This window comes from Filicampus tigris, chromosome 5 (genome assembly GCF_054856515.1).
Source record: "Filicampus tigris isolate MCC_2025a chromosome 5, RoL_Ftig_1.0, whole genome shotgun sequence".
Taxonomy (NCBI): Eukaryota; Metazoa; Chordata; class Actinopteri; order Syngnathiformes; family Syngnathidae; genus Filicampus; species Filicampus tigris.
This window is the reverse complement of record NC_141221.1, coordinates 12,939,666-12,954,726: the sequence shown is the minus strand read 5'-3', so window position 1 is coordinate 12,954,726 and position 15,061 is coordinate 12,939,666. Positions and strand designations below refer to the sequence as shown.

Here is a 15,061-nt window from a genome sequence, read left to right as displayed (position 1 = left end):
CACAGCAGAAAGATGGCTGCGAAACATGTCCGCCTACTGTAAAATGGGGGATGACACAAGAAATATAATTAGCGATTACTAGACCTACGATTATATTAAAAATATATGTTGCTGTAATAGTTTTGTTTTGCACATTATTGAAATTAATAGTGGGTTTAGAAAAAGTGAAAAATTCTGCAAATACACACGGTCCGTCTAAATGTTATGAGGGGGAAAAAAATCTTAAATCTTGCTATATTGTTAAATTATGTCTTCTTCAGCCCGTCCATTTATTTTCAAATGAGCCATCCACCAAAATTTGCGAGAGAAATGCGGCCCCGTCAGTGATTGCAGGTGTCTTGGATTGAAGGGGAGTGGGGTCGCTCTGAGCTCGCTTGGTTTTGTCTGCTCACTCAGTGTCTAGAGGGGAGTGGGCGAGTGAGGAGAGAGCGAGAAAGCGAGCGAGCGGGTAAGCCACCAGCAGCGCAGAAACCTGGAAATCAACGTCAACTTAGCTCCCAGCACGCAAGAAATGTCGACTTTGACATAGCGATATGCTCGGTGTCGCCGAAGAACGCACCGCGCCGTGGGTTTAGGCGACTGGAGCGCGTCGCTTGTGGACAACATTTGCGACGACCGGACCCCGGACGCAAGAAAACAACAGTGGTTTAAAAAAAGACAGCGAGAGAGACGAGAATTACACACACACACCAGTGACAATAAAACAACACAACAATAGTGCAGAAGGTGAGATCCGAGCACAGAAGCAACAACGAGACTTGATATGCTGTTTGAATGTTCAACATGTGCTTTTCCGGTGTGAACTTTCATCTCAGGAAACAATGAAGACGTAGCGAAGAAAGAAGTCATCAAGTGTCTGGTCGGACTTGCTAGCCATCCTGCTTGAGAGCGAATGCGAGGTAAAGCTAACGCGTGCTAGTTGCAGCCCATAAGCAGAGTTAGCTTGTGGGCTAACGCTAGCTTGACAGGCTCAAACGCGTTTTGGTCAACTTTTGCTGTTGTTTGCCGGGAGCCCAAACACTGACGGAGTGTGCTAACAAAAGAGGGGAAGGGCGGGCTCCCTTCTGGACTTGTTCCCCTCTACACATTTTCCCGGATCAATGGCAGCGGAGGTCAGTAGTGAGGAGACGGGCTCGGTCACGACGGGGACAGGCGGAGGAGGCCCGGAGACGGCCCCGTTCCCTTGCTATCCCAGGCCGACCAGAGTAAGGGTGGCGGATTTGGGACCTGCGCCAGCCCTACGTCAACTCTCAAACACATCTCCGGACTCGCTCCCCGACATGAGTATGATCTATCCCACGTCTAGTGGGGATATAAGCGGATCTGCCCTGTGCACAGCAGGGAGTGGCGGAGGTGGACATTCGGTTTTCCAAGGAACGAGCTCAGGGAACGTGAGCGACATGTGCGGCTCGCCCACTTCAGAGGCACCGGCCTGTCGGATTTCACCCACATCTTCAGATGCGGACGGGGTGACCGACTTCCCCCCACTACCGCTCCCTCCTCCTCCTCCTCCTGCTCCGCCTCCGCCTCCAAGTTGTGGGGGCACGATGGATGAAAGCGACCTGCAAGATGGGCCGGAATACGAGGAGGAAGAGGTGGTGTTCCCCCTCTCTGCACCGCCCACAAACCAGTGAGTACAATAACATTGACAACCAAGTTTTGCCCAGTGATGCATGCAAATAAACACAGTTTTACTTGGCATAAATTGGGTTGGAAAATTTGGGGGATTTTCAAAGTTGGAAACGTTACATGGGAATTCAAAAGGCATTGGAATAAACCTGGATTTTACATTCTTGTGGATGTTTTCATTCATCCAGATAATTTCTTTCTCAGGGCATTGTATTGATCCTAAGTGGACTGCTCTGTTTTGTCTTAGATGTTTCGCCTCTCATCCGAGAAGGCTTCATCAGTTTTTACGTTAAGACTTTGTTAGTCTGAGTTTATGTGGAAAACTGAACTGTTTATGCTCTCAGTTGGAAGAGCACCACAACACCGGAAATGGTCTCATCATTCATTTGTGATGCAACTGACTCTCATTAAGATGCCTTGCAGAGAATATTCTGTTCAGTTGTCAAAAGGTAGGGTGCTACCTCTGCAGTCCCCCATGACTTGGAGCATAAATAGAGTTTTCCACACCAACTAAGGCTGGTCTGTCCTCACCAAGCCTTGTGCATGAACTGAAGGTGAATTTAAATACACACATATATATATAAAATATAAGTATACTGTGGAATCTCGATTTAACAATTTAACAGACTAATTGGGGGAAGGGGTTTATTCATTAGAACCAACATTGAATTTTTTGATGGCACAGAGGAGAGCACACTTTCCAAAAAATTACCCTCAAATCCTTGTAGATTCTCATGGAAAGTTTTTAATTCATTTTTTTTTTCTAAAATACATTTTAACATCCGATTGAAATTTATGGGTCAACCCCATGCTCAAAACACAGCCCAGTGCTTTTAGAGTTGAAATCAAACTAAATATCTTTTATTTTATGTTTTGTAGTCAAATAGAGAGCATATTAGAGGCTGAAATTAAGAAGTTATATTTTGATGCAGTGTCTTGACCATGGAATTTGAAAAACAAATGTTAATCTTAACAATTTGCCATGTGAGATCGTAATCTAGGCATTGGTTAATGAAACGGTAGCAGGTTTGCAAGTGACTTGCTTGCATCATTCTGGGCGAAATCAAAGTTTGCCATGCGAGAACGCATTATGCTTTTATTATAAAGCGTCATGATCGTAATTTCTGGCGGTTAGCAGCTCCTGATGTAAAGATTTGCTCAGAAAGATTGTTTTGTTCAAACACTATTGCAAAAGTGTTAATGAAATTAGGATTTATTTTTGATCCATTGAGGATTATTTAAATGCATTGATCTAACATTACTATTATCCTTTTTAGATTTATTAGAAAAGCGATGCATATCATCACGGTCCTGTGAAAAACACTTGTGTCCAATTTTTGGCGCCTGACCGCACAAACTGCATTAACTACATATGGAAACGCAGTGCCAGAAACGCTCAACTCGTGTTTGGTCTGACCGCAGCATTATTGAAGGTGAAAGCATAGGCCAACACCAATTCCATGATCTTCTGGAGGAAGATCCAGTTTGTTTTTTCAAATCCCCAATTCTTTATTTGGACACTGTTGATTGAAATATTTAACAGACTTGACTCAACACTTAATCGTTAAATTCCACCATGAGCTTCAGCTATAGAGATGCAATCTCTGTAAATTACGTCACGCGACACCCGGTGGAAGCAGTTATTTTCATAAAGGTAATTACAGCCACATTACTTTTTTGTAGAATGGAACAAGGTGGCGTTTACTCGTTCCTATTTGTTCAAGTGGAAAATGCACAATTCATCCTTTATTATATTCATCCATGAATCAAATTGTCAGAAAATAGTTTTGCATAAAAAAATCAGTATTTGTTGTTATACAGTAAGAGTAGTTGTAGCAATAGATTTACATACAGAGGAGGGATTTTAAGACCTGACAAGAGGCTGTCTGAGTGTTTTGCTTTGCCCCAGAATTGTCTTAAATAGTTTAATGCTGCAGCGGGATACTTTATGTAATCTTTGCTAGCGCCACTTTGCACTGCTCAGTCTCTTAAGCGATATCATGGAAAGATGACATCATGCACTAAATCATTTTGAGGATGATTGTAATTGTAATTGCTTTTCATGACTAAACTTCACTTTGTCATCCATTGCCTTATCCGCTTAAATGATCAATATTTTTGACGATTGTGATTCATTTCAGAATTATTTACACCTGCATTGCAATGATGTTGGTCCATCTTGACTGTAGATTCTGTTAAGACACCATAACATTTATACAGCCTTCCCATTTGTTATATGCTCATTAGCGAAGTGCAACACTTGGTCATTTTTGGCCCTCATGCTATCAGATATGGAAAGGCCGGCGTGTGGATTCATCTTTTATTTTAGGTGCCACTCTATATCTCCCTGTCGATTAGACGAGCAAGCAGGCGTCCAGTGTAAAACTGTTTTGATTGTGCTGCAAAGTCTAGAATAGAATTTAAACTACATTTCAGACATCTCACAGCTGTTAATCTTTTTACCAGTTTATAATATAATTGATTTATACAGGTCAGGTACACTTGTTTCTTCACCTATACGCTTATGGACTATTGTTTTCTTGTTCATTGAAGTTAGTGTGAGAGAAGTTGAATCGTCCATTTCAACCACGACTGTATCCACCTGATGTGGGTACATTTATCATGCATGTTACACTCACAACAACCTGCCGAGAATTGTTCTCTCACCCTCTTAGCGGCACCATTTCTCACCATGGACTGTAGGTTTTTCTCTAATTGGGACCAAATCTGATGTTCAATTCGTTTGAGTTAGCAGCTCGTGAAGTGTATTTGATAAGAGCGGACAGTGGAAAATATTTGCCCTGATAGAAGTGGTCTTCGCTGCATGTTGCACACTGACCGTGAAAGCTTAACTCGGCACATTGAACAGAGAGCCTCTAGTGAAAATATGAGCGAGAGAGAGACAGAGACAGACAGACATTCATAAACACCTTCTACAACCGACGTGCCATTCAGGAACTTAGTGTATGCAATAAGAATGTGACACTGATGGTTAACAAAGTCAAGCTACATTTGGCTGCACAAGAGTTCATTGCTACTGCCTGCAAAACGTGCGAGCTTAATGCCTGAGCTTAAACAAACAACCCTGGGAAATGAGTCGTAGATTTTCAAGTTTCCACGAAGATTAGAGACTGCCTAAGTCGGAAAGGGTTTCCCAGAGTTGTTGGTCAAGAAGAAAAGGAGGGTGGATTTAGAGATGATTGCCACAAGTGTGAATGAGTTACCGGATTTCCTAACTAGGTGGAAATGTGCTTTTCACCACATACATGCATGTTGCACAGTGCGACAAAGAGAATATGATTCCTAAATGTCTCAAGCAAATGTCAGATATGATTTCAAGGTTGCTGATGCTGACTGTAATATTCCCATCATTGGCTATGGTTACATGGATGCTTTTATTTGGATTAAAAACCTGATCGGAATAAAAATTCTTCATGTACACACCCCATTCGGAATATTCTGATCCTGTCAAGCCCATTCCGATCAAAATTTTATTCCAAACGAGAGGGGTGGTTTATGTCAATTGATAAGCCGATTGGCGCTCATGAAAATATGAATTATTATGATTTACTAATTATTATTCCAAAATTTCATAACTGTCTTTACCGCGCATGTCTGTGATGTCCGTATACGGGTCTCTGTCGTTCCCGGAAGCTAGTAGAAGCAGAGCGAGCGAAAGACAGCGGCGCAAGACTGAACTGGTGCATTTGCAGCTCCATTAGGAAGTGTTAACGCAAGGTCACAGCGCAAATGGGAAAAATATGCAAAATACAGATAAAATTTAAAGTAGAAATGGATGGAGTAATGTTTTGATGACACGGAAGTCGGTACAGCTTCTTCTTCTACTACGATTTCCGGTATATTTGGTCAATCTGCCCATGTCAAAATAATTTGTTCCAATCAAAAGTGTGATGCATGAACACAAAGTCCTATTCGGATCAATATTTTTACTGTCTATGAAAACAGTGCATTCAATCATAAATTTAATCCGAACTCTGATCGGATTGAAGACATTTTGTCCATATAAACGTAGCCATTGTACTCTGGTTCAAAAGAGCAGAGTTGTATTCATGGACTGATGACTTAATCGTCATTATGTCGATTATGTGACTTTTTCATACAACTGACCCACCTGTCTCCTTTTTGAGAAATATGTTGTGCGTTGCTTGACTTGAGCTATATTGCACGTTTGCAACACCTGTCCCATATTTGAAACTTTATGCTACACATTTATTTTCTTCTATTTTTTTAAATGACTCAAGGGTCTAGTGCACCTGCTCTTTTTATTTTTTTGTTTAAAATATGTTTAATATTTTGCTGCTGTTTACATTGATGTGTGAAACACAATGTTAAATAATATGTTACAGAGACATGACCGCTGTGATCCCTTTTATATACAGCAATCAGCAATTCACAGATGAACTCCCTTAGTCTAGATTAAATTATATTATATGATTAAAATGATGTCATGGTGAGTTAACCAAATTATTCCCAAACAAATCTATTCACGTCATCTGGTGAAAATTCTATTTTTAACATCGCAATATATATCGCAAACCCCCCAAAAATCGCAATCTAATTTTTTTCCAACATCGTGCAGCCCTAATAGAGACCATCCAGTATATAACGTATGGATGTTCAGATTACGTTGTTGTGCAGTCACTTGTGTTTGAGTATTGGTCGATCAGAGCTAAATCCAGTACATCGGCACTGCGTTAAACAAAAAGTATATGATTGAATGCATATTATTTGTTGCCATGTGGTGCTTATTTAAAAGTGTGTGTCTTAAAGGGGAAGTCTACCAAACCATATTTGTGTCAAGAATATGTCCTATGTTGAAACAAGGCATTCTGACAAATATTGCGTTTGTGGAATAAAGGTTAATCCACCTGTTTTTAGCCATCTCTGGGGGCGGCCATTTTGTCACTTCTGTCAACTGAAAATGGCATCACAGTTGCTCAAGGCTCAGGTAACAACCAATCACAGCTCACCTGATTTCTGAAGCTGAGCCATGGTTGGTCGTTATCTGAGCACTGAGCATCTGTGATGTCATTTTCTGTGGACAGAAGTGACAAAATGGCTGCTCCCTGAAATGGCAAAATGGGTTCATGACTCTGCTAATCTACAAACAACACCATTGCCTCATCAAATGCAACCAGTGGGGCACAAGTTTGCTTGCGCAATAAACACTCATTAGACTTCTGTCCTGTTCTGTCCTGACTGCCGGCTCTGTAAGCAAAACCTGTGGACATACTGTACCTTTATCTCTCCGAACACAAGCCTTCTGGAGAAAGGTGCCGATGTGGAATGTCTTGTGAATTTGCATTTGTTTTTCGTAGTTGCTATGTCCCTCTTGCTTTCGAGACTGCGAGTGTGCGGGGATGTAACACTACAGTCTACAGCAACGTACTTCACTGTCATTAGTTATATCTGCAAATGCATGTTTTGCAGTGTGAAACTGGCTCTGTTAAAATAATACCATTTATTTAAGGAAAGAAAAAAAAAGTGAATCTTGACCTAGTGATACCGATCATCTGAAAATGACGTGAGCAGCCCAGATTTCCGATCACAAGATGAGATCGGGACATCGCAAACCGAAAGCTTTTTCCCCTCCTGTACATTCAAACTGAACAGATTAAAACATATCTTTTAAACACTTTTTAAACATTTGAATGAATACACGCAAACAACTGGAAGCATAACATCTAAAATACTACAGCCTACAAATGATAGGTAATGAGAAAAATAATAAAAACATTTTAAGACAAGTATGGGTACTTACCACAACTTAAATAATGATAAATTTGCAGTGAGTATACATGCTGTAACTTCCACGATGGTAATAATAATGAGAATGAATTACCATTAAAGAGTTTCATCTTCTCCTGATCTTCCTCTGGTGCTTTGTCTTACTACCAGAAAACTTCAAATATGCAGGATGGTTAAAACGAAACATAGAGTGCGATTGATAAGTATGTTTCCCCAAAAATATATATATGTATTTTTTTTTTTTAAACGTGCAACATCCCAGTGTGGTGAAGACATAAGCCGATCAAAATGACGTTTTAATAAACCAAGAACTGACAATCTTGGAAAACGAATGCCATGTTTGAACAGGCAACTGAAAACAAAGGACTAATGCATGCAGATCAGAATTACACTGATTTCAACATGGATAATTTCAAGTATCCGTTTTTCATATAATAGCCATTATTATTGATCCTTGCTCAGACACGTTTACTTATCGTCGCTGTCCTGTGAAAAACACTTATCTCCAATTTTGGAGACTTTTTTCAATTTTCACTTTAATGCGATGTCTGTAACGCGGAAACATGATTCATGTAAAAATAAGAAAATTTTTAAAAATGAGGATAAGTGTCTTTCACATGACAGTGGCGATATACAAGTTAATTATTAATAATTTACTATAAAACTGTTTCATTTGTTTTTTTTTTGTTTTGTTTTGGTTTGGTTAAGTTATCGGTCCCGGAACAGAAAACAACGATGGCATGAGTGGTTCTCATTAACAAGCCATTCATTCAGACTATAATCAAAGTATGTGGTCAGTAGTCTGGTTATTGCTATCCATGTCATTTTAATTGTGTTCTCTTTAGATGTTTGGGGCAAGGCTGGGGCCAAGCTTATATTAATTACTGTCTTAGGACCTCTGAGCGTCACTGAATGATGAGTATCATCCAAATGTCTGAGTGCAAAATTGCCACTCCCTACCATTTCTGTCCCACTGAGTCAGAAACCAATCGGCTGCATGCTCATGGTTTTTATGAGGGAGAACAAGGGAAGAGGAGTAGGCAGAAAGTCAGAGGAGGATAAGTAACAGCAACAACTGCAGGGCTACACTTTACTTCACTCTCCTTCATAAGAACGATTCGCCCCATTTTGCTGCTAATGGATCACAGACATCGTTAGTAAAAATAAATACACGAGCAGCGTTCGTCTGAGTCTTTGCGCCCTCGTCCTATTTCCGTGGATGTTGACGGGGATGAATGCATCAAGGCGACAGCAGCATCGCATCATTATGGCTTATTTGGATTTCAAGCTGCCTGGGCTCAGCTTCCCACGTCAAAGCTCACAGTTGGCCACGCGGTAGCCGCATCAGTGGAGCGGGTGCAGCTTTTGAGACCACGGGACACAGTGGAGGGAGATGCAGCAGAGGGTGAATTCGTCGTAAGTGGGGCGTCCATTAAATCAACAACCCATACCTCAATTCCCAAGCAGCTGCCTGACGGCGCCTGCTGATTTGGTCCAGATTCAAATTCTTGTGTTTAAAATGATACACGGATGCACTGCATTCGGTGCGTTGACCTAATAATATGCTTTGTACATTATTCAAGTCCAACTTATCAGTTCATGGGCTCATTTGTGTTAAAATTCTGACTTAACGTTTTGTGTGTCCCCCAATACATTTTGTTAGCGCCAGTGAGCTAACACTGTCAAACGAGGCAGTCTTTCATTTCTTTTTGATGTTGATGAGGTGTGTGTCTGCATGTTTCTTGTGAAATTGGGCTATTTACGCTAATTAAATAGGCAGTGAGTTTTCTGATGATCTAAAATAATGAAGACTACCTGAGTACATCACAGCATTTTTTTTTTTGTTTCACTATGTAGGTAGACTATTACGTTTTTAGTTAATCCATTCATTGACGATTGCCAAATCACTTTTAGGGGTAGCATGCAACTTGTCGGTAATCTCTAAAATACCCATTAATGAGTGGTGTGCAGATTTAATGCTCACACCGTGAAAATTGCCTATTGTATTTGATACATTTGTCACACTGCTTGAAGGAGAATGAAGTGGCATGCTACAGAAAGTGGGCCAGGTTTGGTTTAATATAATGTAAAATAGAATAATACTTAAAGTATTGCAAGACTGAGACAGTTGTATATTTTCTAGGTCAAGTCTACTTTCAGACAGCATTTTCTACGAAATTATTATTATTAATTCATGTTGAGTTCCTTTTTACCACCCAGTGTGGGAACACATCTTGGTCACCATTTTGTGTCCCTAGATCTGGAGGTCGTAAAACTTGCTAAATCTGGGCCGAGGCTACTGTCTTATTATTTAGACATATTCAGTTTCAACACTCTTGAGTGATATGTTACTTGACAGCCGAGAGTCAGTCGAACATGCTGACAGGAAACGCTAAAATTATCTGCCTTTTCATCTTGCCTCATGATAACATGACACTGTGGGCTACTCCACATATTTTGGTGCTGTGGTGACTTGATATCCGGGGAAAACGTTGCCTTTTCCAGTATTATGCATGACCTTATTGCGTTGTTTTTAAAAATGCCCTTTTGGGGCTTTTATGTGAGTGAGGGATAATGCAGAGAATGAGTGCCTTCCCTTGAGTGAGGTGTCACTCATGTAGAGAAACAGGACGTCACTGTGTTGCTCTGTGTTCATGTTCAGACATGACGGGGCATTCTTCAAGTTGGTAGTGGCGCCTGTTCCTATAACCCCTACATGGCCGATGCTTCATTTAATGTGTTCCTGCCATATCATATTAAAGTGAATTTTGAAGTTTGTTTAAAATGAAATGTTTATTCATCACTTATTTTGCCCACACCTTAACTGTAATTACGCCTTAATCTATGCTTGGGCATTAGATGAAATCATCACATTCCCCCAAATAATACATCCCGTGCTTACAGACTTGCTCACTTTGCTAGCCTGTGTGCTAACTTGGCTAGACTAGAAATTCTTTCTATTGACAGTGTAGGGTTAGGATTGAAGCATGTGAAAAATGTTCTTGATTGCTTTGAACTCCTGTGCCCATGCCAATAGCCTATTGAGCTGCAGCATCATGTGCTGACTGGAGTTGCGCCTTCGTAGAAGTCTGTGAATGTGAATCTTCTTCATGCCTCGATTCAAATCAGCGGCACCTCTAAGGGTTGCAGCCGAGTGGTGCACTCCATTGGGCTTTTATTTCTTCAAGACTCGATTAATCAACAATCCAGTCAACGCAGTTGAAAAATTCTCAACATGAATGAATCGATTCCACCCATCCCCAATAGAATCTCTTCATTGCTGGCCAAAGAAAGGCATTTATTAAATATAATCTGAAACAATAAGCATTCGGAATATTTTTTCTGATAAAATTGTACAATATTTGGAGATTAATGCTTTTCATTGGAACGCAATGTTTTTTTTTTTTTGTGTGTAACATTACCGAGGACATCTATATGCTCCCACACTACTGATGCTGTAGCACCATCGGCCCTGCAGCACACTCAGCGAAGAGACTGAATGCGACTGAACCGTCGTGCAGTATGTTGGTTTCTGCAACTACCGTAGTGTTCATGAGTGGCCGGCAGTCGGCAACTAGTTTTTCTGCGATCCGAAATTTGAAATGTAAATGAACGACATTGCAATGTCGCAGATCTAACGGAAATGCCATGTATCGTCGCATGAGCTTTCACAACGTTTACGTTTTTGAGTACGGAGCGAGACCCAGCCAGTTGCCAGCAACCCATACAATTTTCAATGATACTTACTCTTACTTATTTCATGTGTACCTGCGGCAAAAAAAAAATGAAGCATGGAGACAGATGACATGACAATGTACAAACAATGTACACAGAGTGTACTATATTTCAGTCCCAGAGAGCAGCCACGCTCACGTGCAGATGATTTTTAACATGTATTGTAGCTGGCATGATGGAGTTTTCACAGTGATTGGCTTGTTTGGTTATGCTGTTTTTTCTATTGGCTTTTTTTGGAGTGACAATTATAAAGCTTATGGGTGTCACGTTTTACAATTACAATTTGTCGCAGGATGCAATGCTTTCTGCAGTTTGAATTTTAGTGCATCACTGACCATTTTTATTTTATTTAAATGTAATTTTTTTAATGGTGACAGTATCCACTTGTATTTTTGATTAATGTACAATAAATTGCATTTTTTATGTTCATGATAGTAACAGACATTTTTGGATTCACAGGATTAAGAACATTAAACAGAACAGAAAGTTTCCAATAGGATATGTTGGTTTTTACATTGCAGTGCGGTTCTACCATTAAATGAGCCTTACGTGTAGAGTGTATAATTTGTGTATAATTAATAGTGGGCAGTGTGTGCACAATTTTGGGATGGCAAGTGCTTCAACCTTGTAATGCGGTCATAATTGGAGCCAAACTAGTTGGGCTTGTAAAATGGTGTGCTGAGCTATGCTTTCGGACACTTTTTTTTTTTTTTGTCTTTCCCTCTTCACTTGTACATCTTTCCTCAGCGCTATTTCCCACCGTTGTCTTGGCTCCTTGCTGCGGTTTGGACCAACTCTCCAGCTGCACTCAATTGCCCTCTTCAGTACTCTTATCACACAAATCCGTCCAAAGCCCCCCTCACAGACACTTCACTTTCCTGCTCCTGGCTTCCTCTCTGTACTCGGTAGCAGACTTCATCACACCTCTTTCCAAAAAGATACACGCAGGTTCATACACGGGAGACCTTTTAGCTCTCCTGTTACAAGAAGTACTGCTGCACTGCCAAGCCCCCCACACCACCTCCCACCCCCCAAGTCCCACCATCCTCCCCAAGTGGCTGCCCTTTTGAGGCACTTGTTGTGGCCTAAATTTGGATAAAGCATGTTAATTGTTTACCTCTGTTGGGAAAGTACTACAATATTCAGCCTCAACTGATGAAAAATTTAAAAAGAGTTCCAAAAACAAGTAAGCAAGAGAGCAAGCCGTCATTTGAAATCCTAGAATTTCATCAAAACTAAATATTATGCCAAGGTATTTTCATACACTGGTTATTTCTTTCGTTATTAATTTTGTCTTTCATGATTTCTTTACAGAACACAGATTTTAGGGATTGCTGCTCAAGTAATTGCTTGGTAAAATGTGGTGGAAGCCCTTGGCAGCCTACAGTGTGTGATTTTGTGTTCTGGTTGTGAACTCTGTGGAAGCACAGAGGTCTAATATGTGCAAGGACAAGACTGCACATACAGTAAGCACAATCTAATTGCATCCATGGCCTCTAAATCGCCTTGCGTGTTTGTCCCAGGTGGTACCATGGCAAGCTAGACCGAACCATTGCTGAGGAGCGGCTGCGCCAGGCTCGGACCCACGGCAGCTACCTCATCAGGGAGAGTGACCGCCGGCCCGGTTCCTTTGTCCTGTCTTTCCTCAGCATGACCAATGTGGTCAACCACTTCAGGTAAGTTTCCACACATGCAGAATGGACACTGTGTGGCACTTTCTCTTTCTATATTTTTTTTTCTAAAAGATGTATTCCTATACCGTATTCCAAAAAACACGCTATTCAGAACAACATTATTTAAAATTACCAGAAATAGTCTAGGTCTACATTAGTATCTGTCACAGTAATAAACCAAACTACCAAATAACTTAAAATTCAGCTAAATAAGAATCCATTCAAGTGAAGCAAATTACTACTGTAAACAAATGTTTTTGCCACATATTAATCATGCAAGTTTTTAAGCATCCCACGTAGTGGGTGGCAATATACGTACATGCAATAGATGTCTCACGATGTAAATAGCAAGTCTGAACAATAAAGGTCATACTATATTTATCTGTGGACCATATTTTTCACCAGTCATTTTGGCAACCACAAGTGACACCGGTTTAAATCCAATTCATAAACCCCGTCATGTAGTTGGCTAGTTCTACTTCATATACTGCACTTCATTTTGCTGCATTTAATCATATAGTTGTCTTTAAGAAAACCACAGAAACTGAAGTGACGATACGGCACGGAGTTATAGTTTCCGGTGGACTATAGCTATTTTTGTCTAGCTGACAGTAACTTTGTCTGTGCCATAAAAATGGCATCACCAGCTATTTCCAATAACAGAAAATGCATAAAAAATATTTTCTTTGACACATGTGAACAAAAAGTAAATGAGGAAGGTGAACCTCTGTTGGCTTTCATCCGTGAGCTTTTATTTAGTGAAAGGCCGATTTTTGTGAGGGACCGAGCCCTGCCGCGGATAACGAAAATCATAATTTTGTGGAGGTTTTCTGTATGTTTTCCCAATTTAGAGAGATTACAGTGTGTGCTTTAAAGTAAGCATGCTCTTCTAATTAGGTATCAATGTTTGAGGCCATGATATAAGTATGGCGGGAAGGAGCCGAAAGACCCCTCTAAAGGAATTATGAAAATCAGGTTAATTGTATGACACTTCAAATGGTTGATGTGCTTGGATGGCCCATGAATCAAACTGGTAATTGCAGTTTATTTAAAACACAATCAAATAATTACTACTAATCTGTGATGATGAAATAATGTATAACTGACAGTTCTCATTTTTTTTGTTTTTATTTCAGGATAATTGCCATGTGTGGGGACTATTACATAGGCGGGAGGCGGTTCTCTTCCTTGTCAGACCTAATTGGTTACTACAGCTATGTGTCTTGCCTGCTCAAAGGAGAAAAGCTGCAGTGGCCTGTGGCCCCTCCAGAGGTTAGATGAAAGTCTAGCACTGAAATATTGTTGACATTGTACAAGAATATGAGAAGACAGCTAAACTGCATTCAGACAGTTGACATTCAGTAGAGCAATTTGAGTAATTTGCATAATGATAAAGGATAAAATTTAACATACTGTACCAGTAAATGTCACATTGAGAAGGTGAGAATTTTTTCTGTTTTTTTTGTTTTTTTTATCTCTTTGCTTAGCCTGTAGAAGACAGGAGGAGAGTAAGGGCCATACTGCCATACACCAAAGTGCCAGATACTGATGAGATCAGGTAAGCGTTCATATTTGTATTGTCATGTAGCATAAACATGTGAAATGCAGTTTAAGCAATGTAGCTGAAGCCCGACCCCTGCTGGTTAGTTCATGTTACATCAAAAATACCAGGAAGTGAATCGTGGTTAGTGGGGGTGATTCTGTTAAAATAGTGCAACCCACACAATTTTGTCCCAACAAGAAACTTATCAAATGCATTTCCAGCTTCCTGAAGGGAGACATGTTCATCGTTCACAATGAACTGGATGACGGCTGGATGTGGGTGACGAACGTTCGTACGGAGGAGCAGGGCCTCATCGTGGAGGATCTGGTGGAGGAGGTGGTAAGCGGATCCTACATTGACTTTGTTTACCGTATTTCATTTCATTGCAACTGTAACAATAATAGAACAATAGTCCATTTCAGCGGTTCTTAAGTGTTTACACCAAGCATCACCTCCAAAAAAAAGTACTTGGCTCTCACTGTAGCACCATATTGACCAACATTAAAATACATTGATATAGTAAGCTTAAGCGTTCCTCAACACAAACGGATACTGTGTGTTTATGATTGTAAGTTACTCACAGCATGCTACCACTTGTGTTTAAATGTAAGAAAATAAAGTGACTACCTAAATGAGAATTATCCATCCATCCATTTTCAATACTGCTTATGAATAAAATATTAAATACAAACTGTTATGAATGCAAAGGTAA

General features: G+C 40.3%; 1 protein-coding gene across 2 annotated transcripts in view; it reads left to right on the top strand.

Annotated features, from left to right (window-relative positions):
* The first annotated feature begins 326 nt into the window (after positions 1–326).
* rasa1a (RAS p21 protein activator (GTPase activating protein) 1a) overlaps positions 327–15,061 on the top strand; it is a 26,010-nt gene continuing 11,275 nt past the window's right edge. Inside the window, exons 1-6 of one of the 2 annotated variants that reach the window (XM_086030849.1) lie at positions 327–726; positions 816–1,630; positions 12,657–12,809; positions 13,943–14,078; positions 14,294–14,364; positions 14,571–14,688. In XM_086030849.1, coding sequence (XP_085886975.1) covers positions 1,101–1,630; positions 12,657–12,809; positions 13,943–14,078; positions 14,294–14,364; positions 14,571–14,688 — 1,008 coding nt within the window. In that variant the 5' untranslated portion in view covers positions 327–726; positions 816–1,100. Of the gene's footprint in view, positions 727–815; positions 1,631–8,437; positions 8,815–12,656; positions 12,810–13,942; positions 14,079–14,293; positions 14,365–14,570; positions 14,689–15,061 lie in introns of those variants that run through there. The other variant, XM_086030850.1, reaches the window with a different exon arrangement.